The 15,844-nt window shown below is 37.7% G+C and overlaps 1 protein-coding gene across 1 annotated transcript in view; it reads left to right on the top strand.

The window, feature by feature from the left end:
* Positions 1–15,844, top strand: part of prkcea (protein kinase C, epsilon a) — a 71,518-nt gene that overhangs the window by 25,970 nt on the left and 29,704 nt on the right. The window contains exon 2 of the mRNA XM_041815380.1: positions 13,216–13,279. Coding sequence (XP_041671314.1) covers positions 13,216–13,279 — 64 coding nt within the window. The remainder of the gene's footprint in view (positions 1–13,215; positions 13,280–15,844) is intronic.

The raw sequence follows: 15,844 nt of genomic DNA, 5'->3' as shown, positions 1-15,844 counted from the left end.
TAAACTCATCTTGCCCCCCCCCCTTCATAGACTACACACAGCAGCTCACCTGTTTCTCACCTGTTCTGCTTTCTTTCTCTCCATAACTGTGTTTCTGCTTTATTTTGATCATCAGTAGCCTTTTTGTATTAAATCACATTTCAATGTACGTTGTCATTTGTTTTCACCAGTGAGTTGATTTAAAACAGCTGATCTGGCAAGGAAGTTTGATGTTTATTAACATCACAATCAGAGCCAGTGCGATAACTTGACAGACTTTCTTCATACATTCATAAACTAAACAATGGCAGAAGGTGACATTTAACAGGAGAGGAGGCAGGAGAGAGCTGATGAAAGAGTCTGTGCAGAGAGAGCGATGCTGAGCGAGCAACCACTGCGCACTTATTGACTGATCATGGATGACATCGGTCTCCATAACTTGATATCTTTGGGGTTAATTTACTAATGTGTGACACCCAGACGAGATTATGTCTGGTCAACACTGTATACGTATTACCATGATCATATGTATCATACAAACACTAGCCTGATGTGCAAAGAGAGACAGGAACTCTCAAAGCGAGTCCCCCCTCGCCGCCCTGCAGTTTGCGTTTTACTCCGTAGCGCTTCCATGTAGTATTGTCACATGACCGCCTTCCATGGTGCAATAATAGAGAGATTTACAAGGTGACAAACTTGAAATAACCGACACAGCAGGTTTATGTCAGTTATTGGCTCTAAATGTTGGTTTTGATTATTTTTCAGTTAATCGCCCAGCACTAGCTCAGAGCTGCAGTCAGATCTCTGCACCTGTGCGTTTCTGTGCCTTGTCTGTCAGTTTATTCCAGGATGACATGACAGGTACGGTAAACCTCCATTGGGATTTTCAAAGTAAAAGCCTGATCAGTTTGTTTCTGTGGTGAGACTACTCTCCTTTTGTTTCCAGGGTCGTTCTTCGGTTGTTGCATTAACATGCAAAGTTGCTTCAGCTTTTAACTTTCCTTTCATTTCTGCTCGATTTAAATGATTTAAAAACATGGGATTACACGAGATATAAACTTAAATGCGATCTCCATCTACATCTTGTTTTCTGCTTAAAAGATGTGAATTTCCACCAGATGCATGATGGGAAATAATCTCAAAAGGATTCGTATTCTAGTCTTGTAGTTATTGACCCACAATCTTTGCAAAATCTTAGTCTGAGACTAAAAACTCAACGGCTTGCTAACAAATTGTCTTTAGGTCAGAGAGTGTCTCAGGTGTCAGTCTTTGTAGAGTCTGTTAAGAGTTTTGCAAAGTCCTGCGGTGTACGGCCAGCATTAGTTGCTATTTTGTGTCTTTTTTGGTAGTTTTCCTCGTTTTAAATGTTTAATACACCACAGGCTGTACCAACTATTACAGGTATTTCTGAATAACACTAGAGTATGTTTAACTGTAGCACCGGCAGTATTTAGCCCCGTTACAGTGGCAGGACTGTCCAGCAGACCAGACTCATGTTGATAGCTCTCTGCCACAGCTGCCCTGAGGTTGGAAAGGACGAGAAGGATGGGTAGAGGCAGGGTTTTGTGATGCTTTCTTTTTTCATCTCACTGGATACCTCCTTTTCAATTAAAGGTGTCAGCTGAATCATACCCCCAGAACAGGTGTTTGCCACCAAAGGACCTTTTTTGTTGTTTTTAAAACCTTTGAATTGCCCCATGTATCTTCCTTTTTTAAACTATTGAAAGGATGGCAAAAAATCCTCATTTTGAATACTGTCTTTTATAAGTGAGTTAGACAACAAGAGAAAAGGGATGTAAACAATACATGGAAATCTTAGTCATTTTAATGTAAATTAATGTGACTTTTGAGTTAATTTATGAAAAAACATTTGTCTTTTAGAGTGCTGACAATGTAATAACCCTTCTTCGACATTTGGCTGAAGGCTAAATAGTCTGTTCATTTCATCTCTTCTACTCCTGGTGCTGTAGTTTTTATTATAATGCTAGAGAGGCCTCAGGTTAGATCTATGGGCTAAGCCAGTTATATACAAATAATGACAATCAGTCAAAATAAGTAGCAGGTAGGTGTACTTATCTCTTCAATGAAATCGTTTTCCATACAAAATGATCCCCAGATTTTCACTGTAAATGATTCTGTTACAGTATTTTACAAGCTCCGACCCAAAACAGCAGCACAGAGACCATGGTGATGTCTTGTTGCTAGGATACGTGGTTATAGTGTTGTGGGATGATAACCACAGAGTAAAATCTGCATGCATAAAATCTGTGTCAGATATTACAAATCATACATATGTTGAAAAAGATTGTTGAAAATGTTATTTTAAAAACATGTTTTTGCACTTCTTCAACCTTCAGTTCTTTTGTTGTTTACATCTACAATATGAAGAATTTTCTCACGAAGAAAAGATATTCCTTTATTAGTCCCACAAGTGGAAATTTAAATTTACAGCAGTAAAAAGTTGTATAGATAGAGCCGGCCACTGGTGACAATAACACACTAGAAATAGAGGACAAATAAAAGTAGTGCACTCAAGACCATTAATAAATACAGACATATGGAATATAAAACATCAGCTCTGCTCTGCTAATATTAAGTTTAGAGTATAAATACACCCATACATTTTTATCCCAGTCTCTCATATTTGATTGATTGATTGTACTTTATTTACACGCCATGCACAAAAAGTGCCCTCATGGGTTCATAAGACACCAGAAATACAATTGCAGTGTTTTACAAAAAGATAAATTCATTACAATTACAAAGTTGCGTGATCTTTTACCAGCTCAGTAGTAAACAATACACTCTGCCTTTTCTCCCAGGTTTTGCAGATAAAATTAGCTATAGCAAAGGTTCCTTTTCTGAAACAGAACTCAATTTTTTCATACTCATTGAACCAGGAAAAATCAGCATTAAGTAAGGACATTTTCCTAAAAAGTAAAGCCCTTAAGTCATCATAAATTGGACAGTAAAATGTTTGTAAATACCTCCAAAATTAAAGCTGATACCTTTCATCAATGCAAGTCATATAAATCGTATCCAGGATTATCAAACATGAATACGACCAATATTGGCTTTTCAGGGCCAATACAGTACCAGTTGTTAGTAATATGCATGACTGATAACTGTTTTTCAACCAATATTCTTTTATTATGATGTAAAAATGTACTTAATGTGGCAAAAGTAAAAGTTGCATGGCACCAAGGCAGAAGTATTGACTGGCAGGTACTTATGTCGCATCTAGCCAATCAGATTGTGTTGTATGCAGGACATTTGATGACTGTGGAGAGGGAAAACAAAACCAGGATGGAAGACATATTTTACAGTGGAGCCAAAGTAGCACACTTTTTAATGTATTCATTTTTTATCAATTATCCGTAGAGTGAATACCCATGCCAGTAACCTAATGCCAAATATTGGCCTCAATAATCGACCAGGCCGATGATCCATCGACCCCTATTGATTAGGTAGGACATGGTTAGAGTTAGCTGCAATCTGATGGTAGCTAATCGATAATCAAACTTATATTTTAGCACAAAATTTGGTCTTACCTCTCTCTGGATCTCCATTCCCATTGTCTTTGTAGTTGCTTTTCAATTAGGAAACAATAAAACAGTCAGAGTCTCAACTTTTATACTACAGGTGACATGAAATACAGCAGTATGACACAGCAAGTTAAAGTTTCCCACTTTGAGTCAAAGGACCATGACCACCATGGAAATATGGTCCATAATAGGATTCTAAACTTATAATTTGAGTAAATTATTCCATGTTTAACCTGGTTTTATATGATAGGAACAAAAGAAGTGTTCAGTGTTGGGTAATTTCCTGGTTTTATTAACAGAAAGGCCAGGATAACCCCTGGCCTCCCAATATGCTGGCAACATTTTGCTTTGCCAATTTTTGATGGCTTTATTTCTCTCCAGTGCACCTGTCTTATGAAAGCTCTGGTTCTTGTCAAAACTCTGAGTCATCTGTTGTTTACATCTCTTATTGTTGCAATTATTTGTCATTTTATGCTGCTAGGTTTTCGTGGTGTTTTGCGTGGGTTCTTGCAATGTTTGGGTTATTTTTTTGAAGGTTTGGTATGTTTGTATGGGTTATCATTGAATCAGAGATTGTATAGTGTGAAACACATAGTATGGAAGTGTCAAAATTGTTGACTGCCTTAATGAAAGGATATTCTAATACAAAATCATCCAAACAGCCGTTACAAAGGTGATTATGTATGTAAATGTTATATACGTTTTGCATGATTTAGAACTCCTCTATGGTCTAAATCTCCTTCAAAAGCTGAATCTCTAGAACTGATTTATATTGATTTGAAGAGGCACATGTAGCCTAAAGGTCCCTCACAGCCAAAGTGTGGAGTTGCTGTTATCTGAGAGCTGTACACTTACTTGTCAGAACAACGTGCCACCTCAGGAGCCGAGCACTAAATCAATGAGAGAGCCGTCCATCCGCTCCTCTCTGCTCCCAATCACTCTGAGTCCATCTTTCAGCTGAAATCCTCACTGAGATGTGCTGTTATGCAAGAGGTTGCATTTGGGGATTAGCACATCGTTTTCAAGGGTAAACATCAAGAATCTGACAGCGTTTATAGGTCACAAATCCCATGCTGCTGTTGAGTGTTGTACATGCAACAAAGGGATGATACAGCACACATGGTATTACGTACTACAGTCGGGATCTTTTATTTTGTACTGATGATGGATTTTGTTATATCTCTGGTAACTCACTAGTATAATATTCATATTTTTTGTTGATGAATTTCTGATTATGTTAATAAAATATCAATAAGTTTACGTCCTCGCTTCTCAGACCATAAAGTTACAAAAGCAGGCAGCAAATCTTGTTTAAAGGGTCTGGGAGCAGATTTCAAAATCCACCCTCATTATCTGAAAAAACCTTTCAGTTGCTTTTGTCCGATCAATTTAGTGGAGGTTTTAAACATCACTTCTTGGTGTTTACAGCATCAAAATTATATAGAATTAATCAAATAATGACCTTCAAGGTGATTTTATTTATGAAAAACCTTTTGTTAAACAAGCTGTTGTGCTTTCACAGTGTTTGGAATGAATATAGAGCAATGCAACATTCAATTTATTTCATATATTTACATAATATGTGTATTTATATTATCTCCAGTCTGTCTTTCCTGCCAGTGACGTTTACAGTTGCACCTTCTTTATCTTATGTGTTAATTATCTTATTACACCTCCATTTTTCTTACTGAAATTATCACTACATTAACACTGAATGGGTTATACCTGGGACTTTTCATAATAAAATGTGTCTGCTGGTATTTACAACTGATATTTTGGTTATAGAAATCTGCCTTTATCAGCTGTTCATTGAATGTAAGTAAGTTAGTGGAGTTTTAGGCTGGACCACCAGATCTATGTAAGCTGAAGTCTTTTTCTTTGTTAATCATCTTTCCTCACACTTGAAGGGTGTTTGAAACAGGTGGAAAAAGTACAGGACTAAAAGTACAAGTACAGTTACTTTTGTTAAAATTGACTTAACTGCAAGTAAAAGTACTGGTCTATAAATCTACTCAAGTAAAAGTAAAAAGTTTCTCATTTAAATTTTACTTTAAAGGGGACATATTATGCAAAAATCACTTTGTGAGGCTTTTTAAAAAAAAATATGTACCCCTGGCCTGTCCACAATCCCCTCAAATACCAGAAAACTCCATTTCCTTCCACCCTCTCTTTCTCCACCTTTCAGAAAATGTGTGCTAAACAAGCCGTTTTCAGATTTTACCCTCATGATGTCACATGGGGAGTAAGCACCCACCCCCAGGTTTGGTGGCCCTCCCCGCTTGGAAGAAAGTTCCATGCTCCTCTCCTGATCTTCCTCCCAGCTGTCAGTTGAGATGCTGGATAGCTCAGGGGGTTACCCTGCTGACTTTTCTCTGGGAGATTGATGGTTAGAATCCCTGACAGGTCTTAAACTTTGGATAAAAATGTCTGTAACATTGTAACATCAGGAATGCCACATCCATTTCCTGAGAGGGGTGTGGACAGGGGCGGAGTCAGACAGCTAATTACCATTTAAAGCCACAGTCACAGAAACGGCTCGTTCTGAGCAGGGCTGAAACAGAGGGGTTTTTAGACATGCACAAATCCTATACTGGAGTGTTTTTTCAGCAACAGACTTCACAGGCATGTTTTGGGGACCTCTGAGACCAATATAAACTTGTCTTAAAAAGGTAATGTATGTCCCCTTTAAGTACTGAGGATTGAGTAGTTACGTAGGAGTTGTACAATAAAATATAATCTTTCTTAAAGGCAATGACAACAAGAGAATAGATCTCCAACCATGTTGTTCAGGTAAAGTCATACCTCTAGAAGATAGTAAGATTCACAGCAAAATTGACGGTGTTAATTTAACTCATACAAATGTAGCTTTGGCACTTTGGAGTGTTAAACTGCACCTTTGAAAGTCATAAATATTTCACAATAGGATAGAGCTGCAGTTACTCTTGAAAATCTGTGGTAAGGTAGGTCTCCTTTGGCAAGAACAAAGCAGAGAGTCAACCTCATAATAAGGCAGTTTATACTGATGAAGAATGCGCACTATGCAACCCTTATCCTAACTCAGTGGATAACTTCACTCATGGTGCAAATGTGCCTCACATCAAAAACAACAAACCACCAGAAATGCAAGCATAAGAACCCCACGAGGGATCACTGTACAACAGGCAAATTCTAAACACAATTAAAAAAAAACTAAACACTCGGCCCAAGGGCATGTTTGCAAAATCTGACCCACATTGTGATTTGAAATCACAGTGGACAAAGCTTGTATTAATTGACTATTTACAGAGTTGAACTAACAAAGGTGGATCAGTACTGTCAAATAACTCAAATAACACTAAAGACAATTTCACTGGAAATGAAGTTAAAATGACAAGCTGGGAGATCAAATCAACTCTGAAATGTTTAACGCTGACATAGCAACACTCTAGTTTTGTATTAGGATGTAAAGTGAAATCATTCTCTACTTATGTGATACTGTTGTGTAATCAGCAGAGGTGGAAAAAGTATATGAGTGTAGTACTCAAGTAGAAGTTCAGTTACTCTGGTTAAAACATACTCCAGTAGAAGTAAAAGTACTGAGGTCAAAATGTACTCAAAAAAGTACAACTATTCTAAAAAAAATAATCAATTACAGGAATTTAAGTTAATGTAATTAGTTACTTTTCAGCCTGGTCTGAGGGCAGATGACGATGCGGGTTCTGCTATGCTAAGCATTTATGCTGTTTAATTTAGGGCCTCAAAGCTCAGGGCAAAGGCAGTGGAGCATGTGCAGAATGCCTAGTCCAGTCTGGTCCGATTGCATGCAAGAGTAAATCAGCCTTCAACTGCATTATCTAGTAGGTGTGTCAGTTTGAAAATGGATATGATTTAAGTTGGAATCACATGTTTACCTATACTTCAATCCCATTCTTAAGTTGAGTAAAATCTGAGTCCTGATTGTCAGTACCTTTCCATGACTGTTTTCTTTTTCTGTCGCATCATCATGCTTTCTCTGCAGTGAGCCTAATTGTCCTGTTGTTCAGTGTTTCTGTGCGATCTTTATGTCTCATGTTCAGTAATGCATGGCCATGTACTGTATGTGTGTGTTGCAGCAGCCTGTGTGTGTGAGTCTGACTGTTGCATAAGAGGATCTGCTGCTGCTGTCCCAGAGCTTAACTAAGGATTTAAACCTCTCTTCCTCACTCTCTCTCTCTCACTCTCTCTCTCTCCTATGTAGTCTGTCTGTCTGTCTGTCTGTCTCTCTCTCTAGCACTCTCTGTTGCACTCTCTCTAATCTCTATTACTGCACGTATGTAAGAGTGGGATGATGTCATTATTTGTGGAGTTATTTTGTGTGTGCAGATCCAAATGATTGAGCAGAGACATTTCTTTTTGTTCTTGGTACATTTGAAGTTCTTTGAATAAATTATCCTCTATTTTGATGACACCTACTCACATAAATTCAAGTCTTTATGACTTCTAAAAGCTTCTAATGGCTTATAAATATCTATTTTAATTACTGCAGTAAGTGCTAAATAAGCTGGAGGGGCACTGAGAGAGAGCAGGCATCTTTGAAGGCCATTGGTGCAGTTATTTATAGTATGCAAATTTGCAAATCTGAGAGTGCTATCACCACATATGTCTGGAGTCTTTTTGAGTGGTTCAGAAGTAGAGGAATAAACCAACTGAAGCATCATTGTTTTTTAACAAATAAAGCACTCCTAAATTGGCAGCGTCTCATATTCTGTAGTTGGAGATAACATTTTTCTTCCACATACAGATTGCAAGACTCAGGTATCCTTCAATGCCAATCTCAAAATCTGTTCACAGTGGTCCAAAAACACAACTTCTCACAGCATTTCTGTACAGTTTGGGACTTCAAGTGTAGCTGGAGATTAGCTTGATGGCTTTCTGGTTGTGACCCCTTTTAAAGAATGCATCAACAGGGATTTATATCCATTTTGGTCATTCGGATACCGGGAGGTAATCCTAATGCTTTGAGGGAATGCACCTCAAAAGGTTTGATATCCAATAGCTCAGACTGCACACAGAAACAGTGTAGGATGCCTTCATTTTGTCTGGATTGGATTGGTTGTGTAGACACAATGCATACTGGCACTCATTAAAGATCAACCAATCAAGTGACGAGATATTTTGCAAGTATTGTAAAATCTGGCATATAATCCCCACCTTGGGTATCTGTTTTTTCATCTAAAAGTTGGCTGTGGCTTATATACCATGGAGAAGTGTATACCAGTATGAATTGCTGAGACTCATGATGTCATTAATGCATTTGCTTGCAGCTGCCACCGTCTCACACACACACTGCACAGGACCTTTTAAAAATAAATTCCCATATGTTTTATATAGATCAAGTGGCTACTTCTGTTCAATGCTCAAAGCTAGCAAGACATTCTGGCTGCAGTCCATATATCTCTCTATCTCTATCTCTATCTCTGTCTCTATCTCTATCTCTGTTTCTGTCTCTGTCTCTATCTCTGTCTCTGTCTCTGTCTCTATCTCTGTCTCTGTCTCTATCTCTATCTCTATCTCTGTCTCTGTCTCTATCTCTGTCTCTGTCTCTGTCTCTCTATTTCCAGTTTTAGATTCTTTCTTTTTAATTCACATTTATTCATAAACAAAGTTTGGCGGTGACATTCACAAAATAACCATGTTGTAAACGTCACATTTCATAAATAATACACAGAAAAGCTCAGAAATCTAATCCAGTGGTAAATTATGTATGGACCTGTTTTTAAGTAGATACCTAAACAGTGGCTTGCTTTTGCTTTGTTAGCTTTAGCTAGGCTAGCTACGGTGGAGCACAGATAGCCTAGCAGTCTAAGGCCCTACCCATGTATGTGGGCCGCCTGGGTTTGAATCCGGCCTGTACCCCTTTACTGCATGTCTCTCCCCACTCTCTCTCCCGTTTCCAACTCAATCCACTGTCCTGTAACAAAGGCATGAAAATCCCAAAAATAAATCTAAAAAACCCCCCACAGCTTATGTAGCTAAGTAAGCTTTAGCAACATGAGCTTTGGCAAACATAGCTATGAATAATGTAGCTACTTAAGCTACTTAAATAATATAGCTACATTGCTAACATTAGCTTCATAGCTTTGTTAGTAAAGATCTTCATGAGCGTTGTGTTTAGTCTTAGCTATGTTAGCTATGTAGCTCTGTTATCTACTGAGCATATGCTACGTTAGGTATGTTAGAATGTTCTCATAGCAGACAGGTGTTTTCTTGTTGGCAGAATGTTTTCTCAAATTATTGACCATTTTCTATTACGTTTTTAAGGTCTTATTTTTAACTTTTAACTTTTGGTATCTTAACCCTTACCTTAGCCCTAACCTAAATCCAATTTCCAATTCCAGTTCCAATCCCTGTATTTAAAACAGAACACAGACATCCCAGAGTTGTTTAAATAATGTGAAGTGTAGATATCTTCTTTTTAAAAACTAATAAGAATACATGTTTGCAAATTCTTTTACATGACAAAAAAACTTAAAAATGAGCAGGCATCAGTGACAACAGAAGGACATTGTCAGAAGCCGAATAAAGCAGTAGCTGGGGTGAAGGATGGTGGCAAAAAGCAGTTTGTATAGGGGGCAGCAAAGTTGAATATGGCAGCATGAGTGCAATAGCCGTGAGCATGCTTAGAAGCAAATCAGCTGGCTGTCAGCTGATGAGGGCATGCGTGAGAGCAGCCGATCTCAATTATATGGCAGCATAAATGTTCGATGTATATGCCAAACGAGTGGAGGCAGCTTAAAAGAGGCCTCTCAGCTTTGGCTTATCTGCCCGCATTCGTTAGCCAAGGTAAAAGAGCCACAGAAATAACATATAGGCTGTTGTTTGTGGGCAAATGATAGAAACATGTCTGTTTTCACATCACACAGTTTACCTGAAACTGTTAGATTTTTGGAAAAGCTGGTACAATGATATATCAGATTGTTGTGGTGTCTGAAGCACAGAGGCTGTTGTTTTCAAAGCAAGGCTAAGGTTCAGAGCCAGGCTGCAGCTCTTTTGACACAGCATAGCAAGCATTAAAGGCCAATGAAGATACTGGATTTGATATTGAAACAGCTTCCTAATATACATTAATATTGGAAGAACAAAATGTGTTACTGTCATGTGCATATGTAAAATATTACATATCAGGTCATTTGTGAAATAGTTGTCACTAAAAACTGTGACTAATAGAGCCCCTCAGGAAGAAGATTTAGTTGCTCATGGGTTGGATCTCATTCAGAATTACTCATCAGTAAGTTGGATTTGGATCCCATCCTAAATTGTAAGAGTACTTTGCGCATGCTGCAACATTTCAACAAGTTGTGAAAAAATCAGGACAGTAGTTCTTTAATCCTGCCCAGAAACACCAATAAACAACAGGTAGAATCACTGCCTCAGTTGTTGCTTATATTTAGATAGATAAGGATAAAGTAAGCTGCACTTTTCCTAAATTCTTGACTTTTTATATATCACTGATGCCTTATATACAAGGATTACTAGATTTCACTACATGTGTGTTGTATCAGTATTCCCATCATTCCTTGCTGCAGCAGCTCTGCCTCACCTCCAGTTATCCTCTAGCAACAACTCAGTTATTTTGGCATCTCCTCACACCACCTGTGAGTAAATCGAAAAATATCAATTCTTCCTATTGTACAGTCTGCTGACACAGAGAGGAGTGGGATTGCTGGTGATCTAAAAATACGAGGCTTGGATGAGTCTCCTCCAGCTTCACTTTGTCCAACATGCAATGCTGCAGATTTGTTGGCTGCAAACTCCTCACAGCTCAGGAACATTTTGTCAAGGATGCTTATTTAAGCGCTTTAAGTGCCAGAACAGTATTTTATATGTATTAAGTTATTTTTATGTGTTCTGCAGCTTAAAACCTTCCTTTGTTATCGCTTTGCTTATGTAATAACCGCTTTGATAATAAGCAGAAAGTTAATATTTTACCGTGTTTATCTCTGTATGTAAATTAGCTGCTCCTGCATGCACTGGGGGATCAGTGTTATCGTCCCCCAGGCAGGAAAAATGGGGCATTTGTTCAACTTACACGCTTAATGATTGCAAAACCCACTTAATAAACAAAGACAACGTGGTTGTCTTTGTCTTATGGTTCACTGACACATTACTTATCCTTGGCTTTATGTTTTATACTGACATTATTTTTTGTCAAAGAAAGTATTCTTTAAAGTCTTAAATTCAGTCTTCTTATTAATCTGGATGTGAATTAATTCAAATAATTATTTTCCTTGTTGGTGTATGATTTTCATCTGTAAACATGCAAGTTGGTCCACAATTTTTCCTGTTTTAATCAACTATTAATCAGATGGCGCCGGTGTGGTTTGGGCTTTATCTGTAAAATGTCAGTCCTAGTCAGTGTTAATTAATTAAAACGACTAAAAACGTTCATCGACAGCCTTTTGTTGCATTTTAATGCAGGTTTAAGGAGGCTGCCTTGGTTTATGTAGCAAGCGTCCAGTGGACACTGAAGGAACTGCATGTTTTCACATTTGTATTGGTCGCGTTTTTAACAGAAGAGGTTTGCAAGCAGCCAATTCTTTTATGTTCTTTGTGTACTTTATCTATTTTATAGTGTTTAGAGTGCTTTTATAGACATGGTGAATGATTTTTACTGTGCTCTTAAACAAAGGGGATACGATTTTTTAAAATAAAGGGGACTATCTGATGTCTTTGTAAAGTCACATAAATTATAGTCTTTGCTTACTTTCTGGCTCATCATAATGCTTTATAGCCTTCTCACTTCCAGTAATAAAGGCCTGTGTGATGTGGTCATTGTATTCAAGATGAAAATTGTCCTCATCCATCTCTCTGTTTGCCTCTTCCTTTTTCAAACACTTTTGGCCCAGCCAGTTTCTAAAGCTGCTTTCTACTGTGTCTGTTTGAGATTTTTGCCTTTGAAAAGGAATTGCTGTTCATGGTGAAGAGTGTTGGGCAAGAATCATGTTAAACCTACTCTTTTTGTGAAGTGGGCTGAGATCTTTAATTATCTTTTGCCAGGCAAAGAAATTTTACTGATTCAATGAAAGAAATCCTGCTCTTAGAGGTAGAAATGGTTGAAAAATGCTTTAAACATGCAGTGTGTATTTCTGTACTCAACATGGATAAGAAAACTATGTTAATTCAGCCCACAAAACACATAACATCAGCCAGGCAGCGGTCTCAAAAACAGATTGGGCTCCTTATTGTTCAAGCAAGATCTGCGAGATGCCAGAGACGACCTCCTCCTCAGCAAAATGAGTCGAGCCAATTCAGCAGCATCCCCTCCCTTGCAGGACGTGCCATATTCATTGAGAAGCAGCTTTGCTACCCCTGCCTAATTTGCACAGCAGATTGATCATAAAAGTAGATTCACGTCTATGAGAGTTCTCATAAACATGTGTACTGCTTCACTCCACTTAAGAATCTGTGTGAATAAGATAACAGTTCTAGATAAAGTGGAGTGAAGCTGGACTAAATGAGGTCTACAGAGATAATGTAGAGGTTAGAAATAAAAGTGGTGATTGTTAATGCTGATAATGGTGTAAGTGGTAAGGAGGAGGGTGTTGGTAATGGAGATAATGACCTCTTGTATGTGCACTGATGTGTTTGTTTGTGCTGGAGGACACAGCAGCACTTACTGTTCATCTGTGCTCTTTAACACTTATTTATTTTCTCTCTTTCTTTTTGTTTCCAGATTGACTTGGAGCCCGAGGGGAAAGTGTACGTCGTCATTGATCTGTCCGGATCTTCCACTGAAGGTAAAACTTCTCAAATTTAGTATTTAACCCAAAAACAGGAAAGGAATCACACCTTTAAATGGAAAAGGGATGTCCCAGCCAAGCCTTCCTCGTCTGCTAACTGGTCTGTGATTCAACTACAGAGTACTGTTGAATCATCTTATGATTTAGTCATATCAACACTCAATATCACCACTCGATGTCACTGTTATTTTTCTCTGGCTTTAGATAAATGGAGTAGGTTAGAGATATCACCTTATCAATGTGCTTTGCCATGTTTTACATGCATAATTATTGCTGCTTGTAGATTAAAGGCCATTAATGCAAGTCAGCATTATTTGTAAGGCTAAACTTGAAACACTATTTCTTATTAAGAGACAACATAATATTTTAAAATGCATAAAACTTAATATTGTTCCCAAAAAAAATGTATCCAAACTTTTTGCTGGCATTACATAGAAACAGATAGCAGCATCAAATGCCATAATTCTACATTAAATATTTGAAACTAAAGTGTACAGTTAAAACAGCAGTACAGGGCTGCTGCAACAAACCAAATATTTAAAATTAAACTTTATTACTGTATTAAAAGTAAATATGTATTGATACAAATCTACAAAAATAAAAAACCCTCTTCAGTTAAGAAAAGAATGCAATGATTCAGCTAAGCAGGATATATCTAGGGGCTGTTGCTGCAAGAAGCAACAGATGTGAAGTTTTCAAACTGAGAAATTGACATAAAAATGCAAGCTGCTCTTGAAAACATTCTCTTTCCTGATTTGGGTGTTCACAATATAAGCACTTGAGGAAAACAACAATTACAGTAGGGCTCGGCGATATGGCCTAAAATTGATATCACAATATATTTTTGTTATATCCCGATACACAATATACAGTGCTTAACAAATTCATTAGACCACCTGTCATAAAAACGAGAAAACATAAATATTTTAGAAATCTTTCAAAAACTTGTTTAAAACTAAAAATGTTATTGTTGTTTATTTGGCAAATAACAAACTGAAACTACTAAATAGTCCTTTTTCACACATAATAACCAAAAAACTTTGGCCTTGATAACAGCTTGCATTCTTGCTGGCATTGTTTTTATGTACTTTTCCACAGTCTCTTTTGTTATTGAGTTCCAAATAGTTTCTAGCTGTTCCCACAGACTTGCTTTAGATTAAACTTTTGTGCCATCAATCTTTGAATCTACTACATCCCAAATTTGTTCAATAGGATTCAAATCCGGACTTTGACTTGGCCAGTCCATCAGTTCCAGTACTCCAGATTCCTTTTTATTGGTCAAATAGTCTCTGCACAGCTTTGAAGTATGCTTGGGGTCATTGTCTTGTTGGTATATGAACCCACGACCAGTCAGATTTAGTCCAGAAGGTATTCCATGCGGCACTAAGATGTTGTGGTAGACGTTCTTGTTTATGATACTATGGATTTTCACTCATTTGCCCGCACCGTATCCACAAATGGAACCCATACCATAATGGAATCTCCACCGTGTTTCACTGTGGGTGCAATGCATCTGGCATCAAAACATTCTCCAGCTTTTCTGCGGACATAAACACGACGATGCTGACCAAAGAGTTCAAACTTGGACTTGTCCATCCAGGGTACCTTCTTCCAGTCATCAACAGTACAGTGTTTGTGCTCCCTGGCAAATCTGAGGTGTTTCTGGGTGTTTGCAGGCCTCAATAATGGCTTCTTAGCAGCCATTCTTCCCTTTAAGCCTTGTTCAGTCAGTCATCTCCTTATGGTCATTCTGGAGACTTTCACAGACTCTGATCTAGAAGCATTCATCTCTGCCTGAAGGTCAGCAGTGGTCTTCCTTCTGTCTCTAGTACTTTCAAATCTTGAGATAACAATAGTAATTTTATTTTAGCATTAAAAATATCATTTGGGTTGAAGAGCTTCTACATATTGGTGTATTAACCATTGCAGAAACATAAAAAATGATTCTGGTAATTACAAATGCTGTTAATTTAGGGCAGCTGTGGCATAAACCGTACTTTGGGTGGTGGTCTAATAAATTTGTTAAGCACTGTATATTTTGAAATGGCCTTTCAGCAGCTATAACTGGGCCCCAAATGACACTAGTTTGGTGATAAAAGTAGACGGTTCTATTGGATTTTTAATAAGATTGTTTGCAGAAAGTAAAAATAAATATAAAGTCAAATTTAGCAGTTTTATTTTGAAAAGGACTTCATTCAATCTTTTACTAATAAATCAAAAATACATAAATCATGAAATACTCGGTCTTTTACAGTGTATGGAAAGTCCTGAAATGTTTTCTGTGTTATGTTTACTCTTGCTGATTATAAAATGATTATTTTCCTCATTAAGGATGAAGCAAACCTACACAAAACTCACCAATCATGCATGCAGTAAATGGCCAAAACCCTGCAGTCTAGTCCTCCATTCAGGCTCACAGCTGTGATTATATTAGTCCATTACCTGTGCTGATGAATGCTGGACCAGTTTCTGACAAGTTCATAACATGAGAGCGTCTTAAGTTCGACCTCTTCCTTTTCAAAGTCGAAAGACTGTTCAGTGCTGCAGATCCAGCGTTGTTTC

Source organism: Cheilinus undulatus, linkage group 20 (genome assembly GCF_018320785.1).
Source record: "Cheilinus undulatus linkage group 20, ASM1832078v1, whole genome shotgun sequence".
Lineage (NCBI taxonomy): Eukaryota > Metazoa > Chordata > Actinopteri > Labriformes > Labridae > Cheilinus > Cheilinus undulatus.
The sequence above is the reverse complement of the archived record's forward strand: the minus strand, read 5'-3'. Positions and strand labels throughout refer to the sequence as shown.